This window comes from Beta vulgaris, chromosome 5 (genome assembly GCF_026745355.1).
Source record: "Beta vulgaris subsp. vulgaris cultivar EL10 chromosome 5, EL10.2, whole genome shotgun sequence".
Classification (NCBI taxonomy): Eukaryota; Viridiplantae; Streptophyta; class Magnoliopsida; order Caryophyllales; family Amaranthaceae; genus Beta; species Beta vulgaris.
In genome coordinates this window covers 48,483,270-48,499,105 of record NC_079206.1, presented here as the reverse complement: position 1 = coordinate 48,499,105, position 15,836 = coordinate 48,483,270, and the positions used below count along the sequence as shown (strand labels likewise).

The 15,836-nt window shown below is 37.2% G+C and overlaps 1 protein-coding gene across 2 annotated transcripts; it reads right to left on the bottom strand.

Moving 5' to 3' along the window:
- Positions 1-5,372: 5,372 nt before the first annotated feature.
- LOC104893852 (hexose carrier protein HEX6) lies at positions 5,373-13,909 on the bottom strand. 2 transcript variants are annotated; one of them, XM_010679983.4, is made up of 3 exons: positions 13,679-13,909; positions 7,409-7,731; positions 5,373-6,631 (listed from the first exon to the last, which is right to left on the bottom strand). In XM_010679983.4, exons 1-3 carry the CDS (start codon positions 13,806-13,808, stop codon positions 5,558-5,560), a joined length of 1,527 nt encoding a protein of 508 aa, XP_010678285.1. In that variant the 5' UTR covers positions 13,809-13,909; the 3' UTR covers positions 5,373-5,557. The 2 variants fall into 2 exon arrangements, with proteins under 2 accessions (XP_010678285.1, XP_048500444.1); XM_048644487.2 differs by lacking the exon at positions 13,679-13,909 and adding an exon at positions 13,416-13,658.
- Between the last annotated feature and the right edge of the window lie 1,927 nt (positions 13,910-15,836).

Sequence of the window (15,836 nt, the reverse complement as noted above, 5' to 3'; positions counted from 1 at the left end):
GGGGTTGCAGCAGCTCTATAACAAATTCTGATGCGGTCCAAATCCGCATCAGAAACCATAATCTGATGCGGTTCATGAGGAAAACCGCATCAGATTAGTGAATTGATGTCTGAGAAAATCAGACCTGCAAGCTGCAGGTCTGCACTATGCCACATTCAATTTTATAAAGCAGTGTCAACTATAGAAACAATATATATATATATATATATATATAATATATATATATATATATATATATATATATATATATATACACACACACAAAATTATCATACCAAAATTACAAAATATACACCAAAATTTACAGTTCAAGAATGGAAAAAGCGAAAATTACAAAAAAAAAAAGAAAAAAAAGATCTAACTAAAAAATACAAACGAAAAAATGTATTACCAACTAAAAAATCAGATCTAACGACAAAAAAATGAAAAAACATATATAAAGTGAACGAAAATTACAAAAAAAAAGAACATGATCTAACTAAAATTATAAACTACAGAAAATTGAACTCATAAAAAGAAAACTACCATTAAAATGCTAAAATTCGACAAAAACAAAACCCTAAATGTTACTAAAACACTTGCCGAAAACAACGAAAATAGAGGAGATGCATCTTCGTTCGCGAAAAACGAAGGAAGACTAGATCTGGGCGTCTTCACTTGCGCATCTTCGTTCGTGGGTGGTGGTCAGCGTCTAGATCTGGGCATCGTTGAAGTGACGGCGACGAAGAATTGCCGGAGACGACAACGAAGAAACGAATTGAGAGGAGAGGATGCAAGAGGAAGTGAGATTAGGAGTTTGAGAGAGGGAGGAGACTGGATTAGGGTTCATAAGAAAGGAGAGAGGTAAGAGGATGAAAGAAGACTGGAATGGGAGGAGGGTCAAGGGTGGGTCGCGTTTTCTTTTTGATAGCATGAAATGGGCCACACAAAATTAAAACTGGGCCACGTTTTTGGGCGCTTATGTTGACTAATTTTTTGATGTGGTCCACTAAACCGCATCAGATTTTTTAAAAACCGCAGCGGTTTTTTTAATCTGATGCGGTTCACAACAAGACTGCATCAGATTTTACTGCCAACTTTTCTTCTCATTTTTGGTTGCTTTTCGGATGCGGTTTAATAAAAACCGCATCTGTCACAAAGTGACATATAAGGTTTTTTCCACCAGTGCGCATTTTTTAATTTCACACGAGTAATTAGATTTGTTCATAAGAATAACCACAATTATTCATACGATAAACCCATTTCTTTATAAGAGTATCTCTTTAATTGCTATGCATAACCTTAATAATGAGCATAACAGCCCTGTTGTTCCGATGGAGAGAAGAACCTATTATTAGCTTTTCGGGAAATTACCAAACGAATAATTTCAACGAAATCTTTCAATTTCTTAAAATATTTTATGAATAACCTCTTTTTTTGGAGTAACCTTGTGTAAGCAAATGTACCTCGTTTAATCATATAAGTAACCCTATTTAATCATAATACAAAACTAATTCGTTCATATGAGTCACCTTATTTAATTAGACGATGATCCATTTTAATCATACAATTAACCCCAATTGTTCGCAAAATCCTGTTAATGCATACAAGTAACCGATTCAATCATTGCAGATACTGATTAGTATCTCTTTTTGTTATAAACATAACTCCACTTGTTTATAACAGCAACACTTATGAATTGTTAAGAGTCCTCATCCGTCTCGATAACCACATTTATTCGTACAAGTAACTTTATTCGTTCATAAGAGTAACCCCTTTTATTCATTAGTATTTTAGCTATCTTTTAGAACATAGTTATGCACCCTTTTGTGTTTTATATTTCAGGTTTTGTCTACAAATTCACCGTCCCACACACTGAGCATAAACGGGTTCAACGGGACAAAACAAGATGTAATTGGAAGATTTTATGCACATGGGAAGAGTTTGTGCATAAGGGTCAACTTCAAATGATCATTTTCTAAAGCACATTCAACATCTCGTGAAGATTCAAGTTGGAGATGAAAATTTGACTCGATAGCTTTCCAATGCATGGTCCAAAGCTCAATTGCAATGCAAAAAGAGTGAGATATGACCTTTTCAAAATAAACTAACGGGCTGACATGCCACGGTTTGTTTTCAGTGTGGCTAACCACACAAACAACGCTTTAATAATAATAATAATAATAATAATAATAATAATAATAATAATAATAATAATAATAATAATAATAATAATAATAATAATAATAATAATAATAATAATAATAATAATAATAATAATAATAATAATAATAATAATAATAATAATAATATTATTATTATTATTATTATTATTATTATAATAGTAAAAATATTTATAAATAATAACAATATCAATACCAATAATAACAAAAAAAAATTAATATGAATGATAATAATAATACTAATAATAATATAATAATAACAATAATAATATATAATAATAATGATGATAATAATAAAAATTATTATTATTATAACAATAATAAACAAAATATGAATAATAACGTTTACAATTAAAATAGTAATAAGTATAATTATTGTTGTAGCCAAAAGATCGACGGCTCTAACCTGGGCACATGGACTCATCTAGGTCATACATGTGTCCCTTCCCTGTTGAACAAAGTAAAGGGACCCAAAAGGGAAGATAGCTAAAGTACAATTCCCAAATCGGAAGAAGTACAAGCCATCTTTCTGGCCTAGTTTGTACTTGGGCCTAGAGTCCCAAAAGGGAATCTGCATAAAGTTAGATCATGTGTACTCTCCAATAAATATCTGACATGTGTCATGATTTCATTGCTTAGTCAATCAGGTGCTCCCATATTAGGGTGACCTTAGGGTACAACCATTATCTCAAGCACTATAAATAGCCTTAAAATCAGGATAAAGGTACTTTTTAAGAGCAAGATACTATGACTCTGTCATAATTCTCTCTCTTTATACATTCTCTCTCTAAAAAGTTTCCCTTTACCACTCCTGATACCTGACTTAATCTTCGGAGGGGGAAATACCACCCAAACCTCCAGGGTGGGTCCCTTTTTGCAGGTCCGAAAGCGGAGCTAAGGTTCGGGTTATTCTGGTTAGAGCATTGTTGCACAAGTCTCCTATTAAACAACTTCTTGTGGTAATAGCAGTATTTTACGAGTCTTGAACTACATAACATTTGGCGCCATTTGTGGGGAGACGTAACAATGAGTGATTGTCACTCATCTAACGTTGCTAGAAATACGAGTTTTGAAATTCGAGTAGAAGATACGGTGGATGATGAAAGGTCGCCGAGAGGAAGAGATAGGCCCTCAACTGTTGTCAATCTCTCTGGACGAAGCATGGAGCGTCAAGTGACAACTGCCCATCTGGAAAACGTCTTGAATGATTTTCAGACTAAGATGGCTGCTATTGTTCAGGAGTAGATCAAGAATAACATGTTGTTTTTTCAAGTAAATCCAGATCCAGCTCTTGTAAATCCACCAAAAACATTCCCAAGAGGGTCGGTCAGGACCAATTAGGCCTCCTCGTGAGGAAGTATCTAAACGGGTATTGAAAGGAAAGCAGGCGGCAGTTAGTGAGCAGCGGAGGAAGATGGACTAGAAGTTGGTGGTCCGAACTGAAGACAACTTACCTCCTAGTGGTCACAAAATGGAAACAGATGCTAGGGAGTATCTAGAAGCAAAGAAGGTCGCAGCTCTACAGCGCTCATCATCAGGGTCCACCCCTTACATGAGAGATCCTCCGTTGAGGCTGCAGTCCAAGACTGAGGGAAGAAGTGTAGGACCATCTGCCATTCAGCCAAGGCAAGAAAAAACTGTATTGCAACCTATGATGTATATGCATCTAGTCCTTGCAAACACCTCTTCTAACCAAAATCGCAGCCTTGCGAGTGAAAGGTTGCGGTCAAAAACTGGAGCCCTTCCATTTTGCCCAAGGGCTGCGAGCCAAAAACGCAGCCCTTAGGGATAGTTTGACCGCAATCCTTGACTTTTTCCACTAGTGTGTTAGTTAAAATTAGACTATTCTTTGTTCATTAAAAGACATGCTCATCACTTGACTGTTGCAGTTGTGTATGTTGATGAAATCATCATCACATGCACAAATTTAGAGAGTATTCATAATCTCAAACATCATCTTGTTACTTTGAGCATCAAGGACTTAGGCTTCCTAAATTAGGATTTGGGAATAGAAGTCAGTCACTTAGAAGTTGGCATTTTACTTATTATACGGAAGATATTCATAAAAGAATTATTGGACTGAAATGGGTGTTTCTAAACTTGCTCCTATACCTCTACCTATTAATCTCAAACTGCGTCTTGATGAAGGAGATTTACTAAAAGACCCTTCACATTATAGGTCTTGTGTTGGCAAACTGAATTTTCTTACAAATACAAGACCAAACTTATCTTTCTCTATTTAGGCTCTCAACCAGTGTATGCATGCTCCTAGATCTTCCCATTTAGCATCTTTGCACCATGTGCTCAGATATATTGGTGGTATTTCATCTCAAGGGATTCTTTTAAAAAGTAGTTCAACTCTTACCTTGCAAACATTTTGTGATGGAGATTTGGCTTCTTGACCTAATTCTAGAAGGTTAATTATTGGTACTTAATTAATGATGTTGGGGTCCTCTCCTATTTCTTGGAAGAGCAAGAAGTAATCTATTGTGTCAAGATCTTCCTCTGAGTCTGAATATAGAGCCCTGGCAGCAGCTGCCAATGAGCTCACATGGATTGTTAAAGTACTTCAAGAATTGGGTGTCCCTAATTAAAATATGTCACTTTAGATTGTCAAAATCAATCTACTATCTACATAGAAAAGAATCTTTTCTTCCATGATAGGATTAAACGCATAGAGGTGGATCGCAAGTTTACAAGAGACAAAGTTCTTGAGGGACTAAACCAGCTTACCTACTTACCAACTAAATCCCAACTAGCTGATTTTTTTACTAAAGCCTTACCTTCTCCCCAGTTCAATCTCCTATTATCCAAGCTTGGTGTATTTAGCTCTTCCAACACCCCTAGATTGGGGGGGGGGAATTGGAGATTACTCTCTTCACTGCTAGCACGTGCTTATGCCAACTCAGTAGAATGTTTGTTAGAGCCATAAATGTTTCTGTTAGACTTTGTCTTAGCTTGTCATTTGTAACTTATCTACAAGTTATGTACTTCTCGGAAAATGAGATGTATATATAGTTCAATTTTATCGTCTCCATTGTATTCATTCATTACAATCATAGAAATAATAGATTCACAAAATATCACTCTATTACTCCTTCGATTCAATAGAACATTTTATTGTATTTGTCACCTTCAATAACATCAGCAGTGATAGCAATTGACAACTAAATATTTAATGCGGTGCTCGTTTACAATAAATTTTTCTCATACTCATGAAGGTAGTTTTTTTTATTAAAAAAAATTGTTCAATTACAAATGTGATTTTTGACAAAATTTTCTCATCATAATTCACAGATTCCTTAAGCAACCTTTACCCAAAAACATCAAGCATTATACTAATTGCAATCATCATTGCCTTTCATCTGTTTTAATTATACACTCCACAACTAATTTCAACCCACAATTTTGCTCCAAAACCAATGATCCCTCCAAATTTGGTCCATCTTCTCAAGAGGGATACTCTTGGTCTCTGGTAAAAAAAAATATATAAAGCCAGTCATGACCAAAACCCACCCACCAAAAAAGAAGAATATCCCAGCTTTAAAACAACAAAGCATAGCTAGAAAAGTCTGTGCTATAATAAAAGTGAAAACAAAATTAACAGCCACAGTAATACTTTGGCCAGCTGATCTTATCTCTAGCTGGAAAATTTCACTTGGTACTAACCATCCTAATGGCCCCCAAGACAAACCAAAACCAGCAACATAAACACAAATAAGCACCAAAACCAAATAAGCATACACATTCTTGATTCCACCGTGATCTCCTAGTTGTGTTGCCATTACAATCCCAACTGCTATTTGACATATCAACATTTGTACTCCTCCGAAAATGAACAAACTTCGTCTTCCAAATTTGTCCACGACTAGCATCGATATGAAAGTTGACCCTATTCCTACAACGCCAGTCATTACTGCAGACAGGAGTGATGCACTTTCGCCAAAGCCTATGGTGCGAAAAAGTATAGGGGCATAGAACGAGATAACATTTATGCCTGTTACTTGTTGAAAAAATGGTATAAAAAATGACATTATGAGTTGAGGACGGTGTTTGCGTTGTAGGATTTGGTAAAATGAATTGTTGTTTGTTTTTGAGATGGTGCTGCTCGCATTTATAAGGTCGTTAAATTCTGCATCAACATCAGTTGTACCGCGTACTCTCTGCAATGTGAGCTTTGCTTCATGTAGAAGATCGTTAGAAATAGTAGTAGTACTACTGTTGCCGCTTCTTTGGATTAGACTGTTTGCTGTTTCAGGGAGAAGAAGTGCTCCTAGAGTTAAGATGGAAGCAGGGAGTGCGGCCGTTGCGAGCGACAACCGCCAGCCCCATCCGCCTTTGATTTTTTCAGTAGCAACATTCGTTAAGGTTGCAGTTAGGAAGCCAATGCCAACACTGAGTTGGAAGCTGTTGTTGAATGCTCCTCTGTACTTTGGTGGTGCCATTTCTGATAGATATAGTGGTACAGACTGCATAAAAATTGCACAAAAGTTGCAGTCAAGACCCAATGCCAATTGCCAACTCTAAGATTGATGTCATATTTAAACAGATACTCATAACCGAACTTGAAATTACATGAATTAATATCAAGTCGTACCAAACTTGACCTGACAGAGACTACATTATTAATTATAAACGCTAAGCTAATTATAGCACTCCTTCTCTCAATACGTGATATGAAGAGGAGCAACAAGCAAGTTGGAAGGTAGAGTAAATGAGAACTAGAAAATGAAGGTTCTATTTAAATTACAATTACACGAACATCCATCAACAAATGATCCCAGTTGTGTAACACAATTTTCTAGATACGTCAATTGGTAACTAGTAGACGTCATAGATAAATGACCCAATATAAATTCAGCAACGTTAAAGTTAATGCTAATAACTTGACATTTTGAAAGCCCATGAAAAGTCAATACTAGAGTACATTCCAAATAGTAAGACATGCTTGATGGATAGAAAATTCATCCTAACCTATTAAAAAATATCATAAATTACACTCAACTCTAAATCCAGCTACACTGAAATAAGCAAAATCTACAAAATACGAGTTAAAGTTCCAACTCCCACTAAATATATGCACATATAAAACTCAAAACTTTAATGTTATTGATTGGAAGAGGAGGATAAGGGAAACCTCGTCTCTAGAGAGACCTAGTCGAGTTTGATGATCATGAGACCAAATCTTTAGCACTAGTTCAAGCTTTAGTCGTCGTTTGATATAACGATAAGTTAGTGTGGTTTACCTGATTAGCGAAGCCAACTCCAACACCAAGCAAAAGGCGGCCGAGTATAAGCATGTAGATATTGAGGGCAGCACCACCAAAGGCTGATCCAGCCAAAAATGCTAAACCTGCAATTATAATGGATGGCTTGCGGCCGTACGCTTTGGTGATGGGTGAGGCAAAGATGGAAGCAACAAGGCCAGCAACATAAAGAGATGATGTAAATGAAGTCAACAATTGACTGTTAAATTTGCAGTAGTTGCTAACTTTCGTGTCTTCCTTCATCTTAACATACACTTTTGGGAAGAATTTGCTTAGGAATGGCTCCATTGATGTTACTCCACCTACAAATTTTAGTTTAACATAGTTTATTAATAATTACTGAGACATGATTAGAAATCGTTATAACAAATTAAATTAAACACAGTTTTTCTATTCTTTTTATTATGAATCAATTTAGTTCCTTAATGAAGTCAGCAATTGAGTTACTTTTTTTCCCCTTTGTACTTTTTCCCTGATTTGGGCAGTATGATTGACTGGGCCTTTGTGGGAGGGGTGGCTCAACCTTAATCAAATCTTTAGCTTGATCCAGCCTGGATCACGGTCCAACATCTCAGGCCCGATGGAAAGCCTGTAGTTTGGGCTTGGGGATCTATCCAATCTCTAAAAGTTGGTTGTTCTTGGGCATGTTTGGTGTAAGTGTTATGGGGTAAAATTTCAGTCCACATGACAATCAATCATTGACAATAATATAATTATTCTGCACCGCCACTTGGCAGCAGGCAATTAGTTTGAAGATGGAAGCAGGTTGCCAATGTGGCAGGTTGTTGTGGCAGCTACTAAAATGATGGTAGGTTGTTCCTAAAATAATGGCAAGTGGAGGAAGAGGCAAACAGTAAGCCAATGGTCAAATCAGTTGGCAAACTGTTAAGAGGCTAACAAGTTGCAGCACATTTGACAGATTTTGCTTAAACCGTTATTCTTCCAACTATAAGTACTTCTATTGTAAACCATGCAAAATAGATAAACTTTCTGCCACTCGCTCATACCCCTAAAAACTATATTTTGCCTCACTCTCTCCGCTATTTTTCTTTTATATTCTTAATTTACCATCTCTTTCTCTCGAAAACATGAGTTGCTCGTCCTGTCAAACAAGCAAAATCAGTATACTTGTACCGCAAATTGATATTATTATAGTGGATTGGCAGAGCACTAATTCTCCAGTGGTTTTCTCCCTATTTAGAGAGTTTCCACGTAAATTTGTCATGTGTTATGTCTTTATTTTGCACTTTATTTCGCTCATTTATTTTGCCAAGAATTGTAAGTTACTCCCTCCGTCCCACAATACTCTTGACACTTATCAAGTCACATAGTTTTAGATGATAAGTTGTGGTTTGGTTATCAATTGTTATTTATTGAAAAGTAGATGTGATAGGACTTAGTAGTTAGTAAAAGTAGTAGTATTTTATTTTAAGGAGAGAGAATATGGGTCATGGTTAGAGTTGGTAGATAATAAGAGTGGTATTATTTTATTTGGAGAAGAGACATTGTGGGCCAATACTTAAAAGGTAAAATGATTAAAGTTGTTAGAAACTGACAATCGCCATGGCAAATGAACACTAATTTCGAGGTTGTGTCGTGGTAGGAGACCACTAACTTGAAAGCAATTACGGCTCGACAACGGTGGTAATCGATCTGGCCGGAAAGCTCGCCAAGGTTAACACAGCAGCCTAAAACTGCCACCACTAGCAGTATAGACATGGAAAATAGCATAAACCCAGGAAAGAGAGAGAAGAGAAGGAGGAGAAGAGAATGTTTTGTGTGTCTTGAACTGATCAGGAAGCATCGATTTTATAGGAGTAAATCAGGCCAAAAAACAGAAGGCAGTAAATAGGGAGAATATTATGGGATTGCCATTAAACTAGTAACGGTCAAAACGTTACAAATCTTCATCAGTCACACACGCGCTCAACCCGAGTCTAAAAAGTTAGTTAAGTTAAATTTATTCCCCAAAGCCTAAAGCCCAAGGCCCATGGCCCTGGCCCGGTCCGGGCGGGCGGGTGTGTGATAGCAAGCCCAAACCAAACATGACATCCAACCACAAAAACATCTCAAGTACCAACTCAATAATAGGAAGGAGGGAGGGAATATAAAAACAAGGAAGTATTCCCTCCCACAAGCAATGTGGGACATTTCAATAAAAGAAGCTAAGGATTTTCAAGCCTTGATTCCAACAATCCCCCACAAAGGCTTTGAAAAGCAAAAGAAATTTCTGGGTAAGGAAAGGAAAGTACTTAAGCATCAATATCTTTCGAGTTGAATTAGTGCATAGTGAAATGAGGCAACAACTTACTATATAGTGAGTGAATTTCTCTTGAACTCACTAGAGTTCTGTTGAGACCCCCGCAACACATACCTACCTTAAGATCGTGCAATCTCCGCGATACATCACAAGCATTTTATAGCCATGCGCATTCCTTGGGTCTAATAAGTGCTCTAGAAAGACAACCCAGTCTTTCATAGAAGGCGGCTTAACCTCCACACTTACGTAGGTAGTCCATCAAGTGTTTCTCAATAACACCACCCCGAAGGGATATGGAACTATTAATAGCAAAAGCTCAACCTCTCAATGTAAATTCATCAAGTGCATCTCATTAGCGCACCAAAAGGATATGGATTAAAAGCACTACCATGTGTCATAGGGATGAGAGATGTAGTGCAAGTTAAGATTTTATGGCTTCGTTTGACCTCAAACGGGTATCCACCTTAAAATCTCAACCAATGGGCTTTCTAGACGACTCTAGGACGACTCTCCTAGATAACCCCTTAGTAAAGGGGTCTGCAAGATTTCTTTCAAACCTCACATAGTCCAAAGAAATTACCCCATTTTTCAGGAGTTGTTTGACGACTCCATGTCTGATCCGTATGTGTCTCTTCTTACCATTATAGACACTGTTCTTAGCAACACCAATGGCTGCTTGAGAATCACAATGAAGAGAGACAGGTGCACCTTATCCTCCCCATAAGGGAACATCAGACAACAGATTTCTCAACCATTCAGCTTCTTGCCCTGCCAACTCGAGGGCAATGAACTCAGACTCCATGATGGAACGTGCTATACAAGTCTGCTTTGAAGACTTCCACGATATAGCACCACCACCAAGGGAAACACATAGCCACTAGTTGAACTGGTCTCATCATTACCAGATACCCAATTTGCATCACAAAATCCTTCAAGAACAGCAGGAAATTTAGAGTAATGCAGACAAAAATCAACAGTTCCTTTTAGGTATCTGAGAAGACGATGAAGAGCATCCAGTGTTTATTATTAGGGTTATGGATATATCTACTAAGTCTACTCACTGCATAAGCTATGTCAGGTCGAGTACAGTTCATGAGGTACATCAAACTACCTATGATTTTCGCATATTCACTTTGAGAGACACTTTCACCTAAGTTCTTGGTCAAATGAATACTAGAATCATAGGGAGAACTCACTGGAACAACATCAAAGGAATTAAACTTTTTAAGCACCTTTTCTTAAGTCTTACTAAGGAAAATGCAACCGGAGATTTTCTTAAGTCTTACTTCTAAAATCACATCAACTTCTCCCAAATCTTTCATCTCAAATTTTGAAGACAAGAAAAGTTTAGTATCATTAACCACCTTTAAATTGTTACCAAAAATCAGCATGTCATCCACATAAAGACATATAATACACAATCTGATCCTACAATTTTGAATACACAAAGAATCAGAGTTGTTTACAATGAAACCATTTGACACAACAATACTATCAAATTTTTTACCATTGTTTTGGTGCTTGTTTGAGACTATATAAGTAATTCCTCAACTTACACACTTTATGTTCTTGACCGTGCACCAAGAAACCCTCAGGTTGAGACATGTAAATCTCCTCCTCTAAGTCACCATTCAGGAAAGCATCTTAACATCCATCTGATGTATAACTAAGTCATAAATAGCGACAAGAACTAGCAGGGTCCTAATGGTGGCTATCTTAGTCACAGGAGAATAAGTGTCAAAGTAATCTAGTCCTTTCCTCTGAGTGAAGCCCCTAATGACAAGCCTAGCTTTAAACCTCTCAATAGTTCCATCAGGTCTCAACTTCTTTTTAAAGATCCATTTACTATCTATGGTCTTTGATCCCTTAGGTAAGTCAGTTAACTCCCAAGTAGAGTTAGACACTATGGAATCTAACTCGCTCTTAATGGCCTCTTTCCAAAAACTAGCATCCACAGATCTCATTGCCTCTTCAAAGGTCTTTGGTCCTCTTCTATCATGAAAGCATAAACTAGTTCATCACTCAACAAGTCAACACAAGAACTTTCAGACAGAAAAGCAGTAACAAAATCAGAACCAAAGTCTTTTGCTACTCTAGGTCTTTTACTTCTCCTAGGCTCATTTACAACAGAAGAACTACTAGCATGCATGTCAACTGAATACTACTCAAAGTCAAATCAGCAGGAATATCACTAGTAGGTAGAACAACATAATGCGTTTAACAAGTAGATAAATCAACAGCAGGAGAAGAACAAGAAGGCACAAATGCAATATCACCCTTTTTAAAAGGAAAAACATGTTCAAAAAAACTCAGCATCTCTGTATTCACAAATAGACCTATCACTCAAAGTCATGAATCTATAAGCAGCATGAGCATAGCCAATAAACACAGCATCAAAAGTCTTGGGTCCAATGTTTGACTTCTTAAGTCAGGACCCAACTTTGCTAGACACCCCCACACACAATAAGAAACTCAAGTTCGGAGGATATCCCTTACATAGTTCATAAGGGGTCTTATCTAACTTTTTGTGATGTACTTGGTTAAGAACATGACAAGCTGAAAGAATTGCTTCCCCCACATTTCATCAGGCAACCCAGAACTTACAAGCATAGCATTCATCATATTTTTCAAGGACCTATTTTTCCGTTCAGCTATACCATTTTGTTGAGGTACATAGGGAGCACTAAGTTCATGAATGATACCCAATTTCTCACAATGGTCATTCAAAGAGAAGTTCTCATACTCTCTACCCCTATCAGACCTAACCCTCTTGATTTTCCTATCAAGTTGGTTTTGCAAGGTTTCTTAGTAAATTTTGCTTCAGCAGAGTTTCTTAGTAAAATTTTGCTTCAACACCCAAGGCCCATGGGCAGATCTGGGCGGGCGGCACGCGCGTGTGAAAGCAAGCTCAAACCAAACATAACATCCCACCACAAAATCATCTCAAGTACCAACTCAATAATAGGAAGGAGGGAGGTAATATAAAAACAAGGAAGTACCCCAAGCAATGTGGGACATTTCAATAAAAGAAGCTAAGGCTTTTCAAGCCTTGATTCCAACAAAAGTAATAGTGAGTCATATCCCAAAATAGAAGTATAAAGAGTTTTTAGGACATGTAAAAAAGAAAAGTGTAAAGAGTCATCTAGGATAGAGGGAGTAATTATCAATCTCCTTTTCAAGCGAAATAGTCTGAGTGTGAAATTTGCCCAAAACTATTAAGAGGGTGTTTGGTATGAAAACTTTTGATGTAGGAAACGGATTCAAATAAGCGTTTCCATTTGTAATTGTTTGGTATGAGTGTTAAGTAACAAATACCGTTACCGGAGGGAAACATAATCCCCCCATTTGTTACCCTTATCAAACTAGTGGAAACAAATCACGCTTCCTTCCTCAATCATAAACCTCTCAATTGTTTCCATTCCACTAGGATACCAAACAACTATTAAAGGTAACAGTTATTATTTCCATTTCTCCTCCTTATCAAAATCCTTTCGATTCCGTTTCCAATAATCTTACCAAACACCCCCTAAGTATCCATTTTTCAGTTTTAAGGGAAATGGATAAAGATAAAATCGCCCTCTTAAACAGGTAACCCACTAAAATAAGACATGGATGAGTGCCTGACTGGTATAAGAGGAAATATATATGGGGAAGGAGAATACCTAAATAAATATGAGGAAATACATAAACTTATGAAGAGAATAAAGAAAAGAGATAGCTTGATACCTAAATATTTGTAATGTGCGCGTGAGTTTGCAGCGACAATTCCATAACTTCAATTAAAGTGAGACACACCACTCTCCTATCTCATATTCATATATTTAAAACTTAGATACCTCAAATCTTTTAGCCAAACAAAATATATGGTGGTCAAATAAGTATAGCACTCATACATTCTTTGACGTTTTTAAAGTGAACTAAACAAAGAAAGAAATGCATATACATAATAAATGTTTAAGTATCTACAAAAATGGTAAAGAAGGGTAAACCTGAAATCCCAATGTCATAGCCAAACAGCACTCCCCCCATAGAAGCCATCATACAAGATAATATCACAAACAAAGTCACCTTGCCATTATAGCTTTCACCTGCAGGACTTGTGACTGCAAAACCTGCCATCACATAAATGAAAGAAAGATAGAGGAGTGTGATTCAGGGTTGAAGCTAACATGTGGAATTTTGAGTGAAATTTTAAGTGATCATGCTGAAATTGTATTAGTATTAGTAGGTTGCTTGTAATCAAGGTTGATTGACTAGTATTAATAGCAGCCATTTTTGACTACTTAATTGACTATTAGCAATAGTATTCTACTAAGATCATTGTCATAGATGACTTACATTAATTATGAGTTTGAATATTTTCAAGGATCCTTGCTCGTGGACTTGACTTAGATCCCGTATTGTGGAGTAATGTGAACGTTTGATGCTGACCATAGCTTGGAGTACTAATGTCCATATATCAACCACAAGTTCTAGTGGACGTGGATAAACCAAGCTAGCTAGCAGAGAGGAATTATATTGAGACAAGAGGTATAAGTTAACACTCGAATACATGAATAGAGTTTTACTGTTGTTCGATTGGCCGACTACTAAAAATAAATATGATGTCAATTTATCGGTTCCATAACCCAATATTGTCATTGCTAAACCTATAGTGCATTTGTTGGCACTAAAATTATAGTTAATCGAGCGAGCCGAGCCCGAATAGTACTAGCTCGGCTCGAGCTCGTTTAACTTTTCATGGGATCAGCTCGGTTTGTGAGCTCGTCGAGCTTGGGGGAGCCAACCTCGGCTCGAGCTCGTGATTAGAATTTGCGGCTCGAGCTCGGCTCGTGAGCTCGTCTAGGCTCAGGTAGGGGTGTTAATTAGCCGAACCGGAAAATGGTTGGATCAAGCTCGACTTGAGGCTCGTCGAGCTCGAGAGGACAAAGTCCAAGCTCAACTCGAGGCTCGACTCGAAACTTAATTTGTAAAAGTTGGACTTCGGCCCAACTGTGTAGGCCCATGCAATACTAAAGGAATACTTAGGCGGTAGGCCCAAGTGTATAGGTCAAGTACAAAGTAGGTGAGCTTGTTCACTAACCCATCATATGATTTTATAACTTGGTTTTCCTCTTAGCATTGCTAAGATTTCAATGTGGGACTCCATGGTTTGGTAAAGAAAAACAAACTCATTATACTCATGCTTTATAACTTGGTTTCTCTCTTAGTATTGCTAAAATTTCGTGGGACTCCATGTTTTGTTTGAGATAAACAAACTCATTCTACATATGCTTTTAACTTGGAATCCCTCTTAGCATTGCTAAGTTTCAATGCGGGACTCCACATTTTGTTAAAGAAAAAAAAAATCATTATACTCATGCTTTTATTACATGGTTTCCCTAGCTAAGATTTCAAAATAAGACTCCATGTTTTGTTTAAGATAAACAAACTCATCCTTCATATGCTTTTATAACTTGGAATCCCTTCAAGCTGTTCACGAGCTTTACGAGTCGAGCTTTGCCTAGCTCGGCTCGGCTCGGCTCGGCTCGTTTAAGTCTCGAGCCGAGCTCGAGCCGAGCTTCAACGAGTCGAGCTTTGACCGAGCCGAGCTCGAGCTGCTCGCGAGCTTGTCAGGCTCATTATCACCCCTAGTTGTACCACTGTTAGCTAGTATAAAGTCATTTTTAAGTTATATGAGTGCTATTGTCGTTTACACAATCTAGTCTTTTCGTAGACTTGTTAATCAGGTTAGTTGTATTGGGTTCATGTTAGTTGTTTTTAGGTTTGGGTCATATTTGAGCCTATTAATTTGGGGTTCGAGGTCGTACGATACTTTGTTAAGAGCCCAAGCACTTTTTTTTTTACAATGGATTAATTTGCATTAATTAAAAAAACAGAAGTATAGCCTATCACAATCAAACGAACATAAACCAAACTAAACTGAGTGATACTCGCTCTTACAGAACAATTACAAAAGCATAAATGACTTAAACTTCAACTAGGATAGAACTGCTTGATTAGAAGGTCTGAGATGATAGAGCCCAAGCACTTAGGTTGAGGCCGGTTAATCCAACTAATAAACTCTTAAGACCCAAAGAAGATGTTATGTCAAATGTGCATTTTCACTTTTGCTAGATGTCACTCTTTGTACTTCGTTAGAGCAAG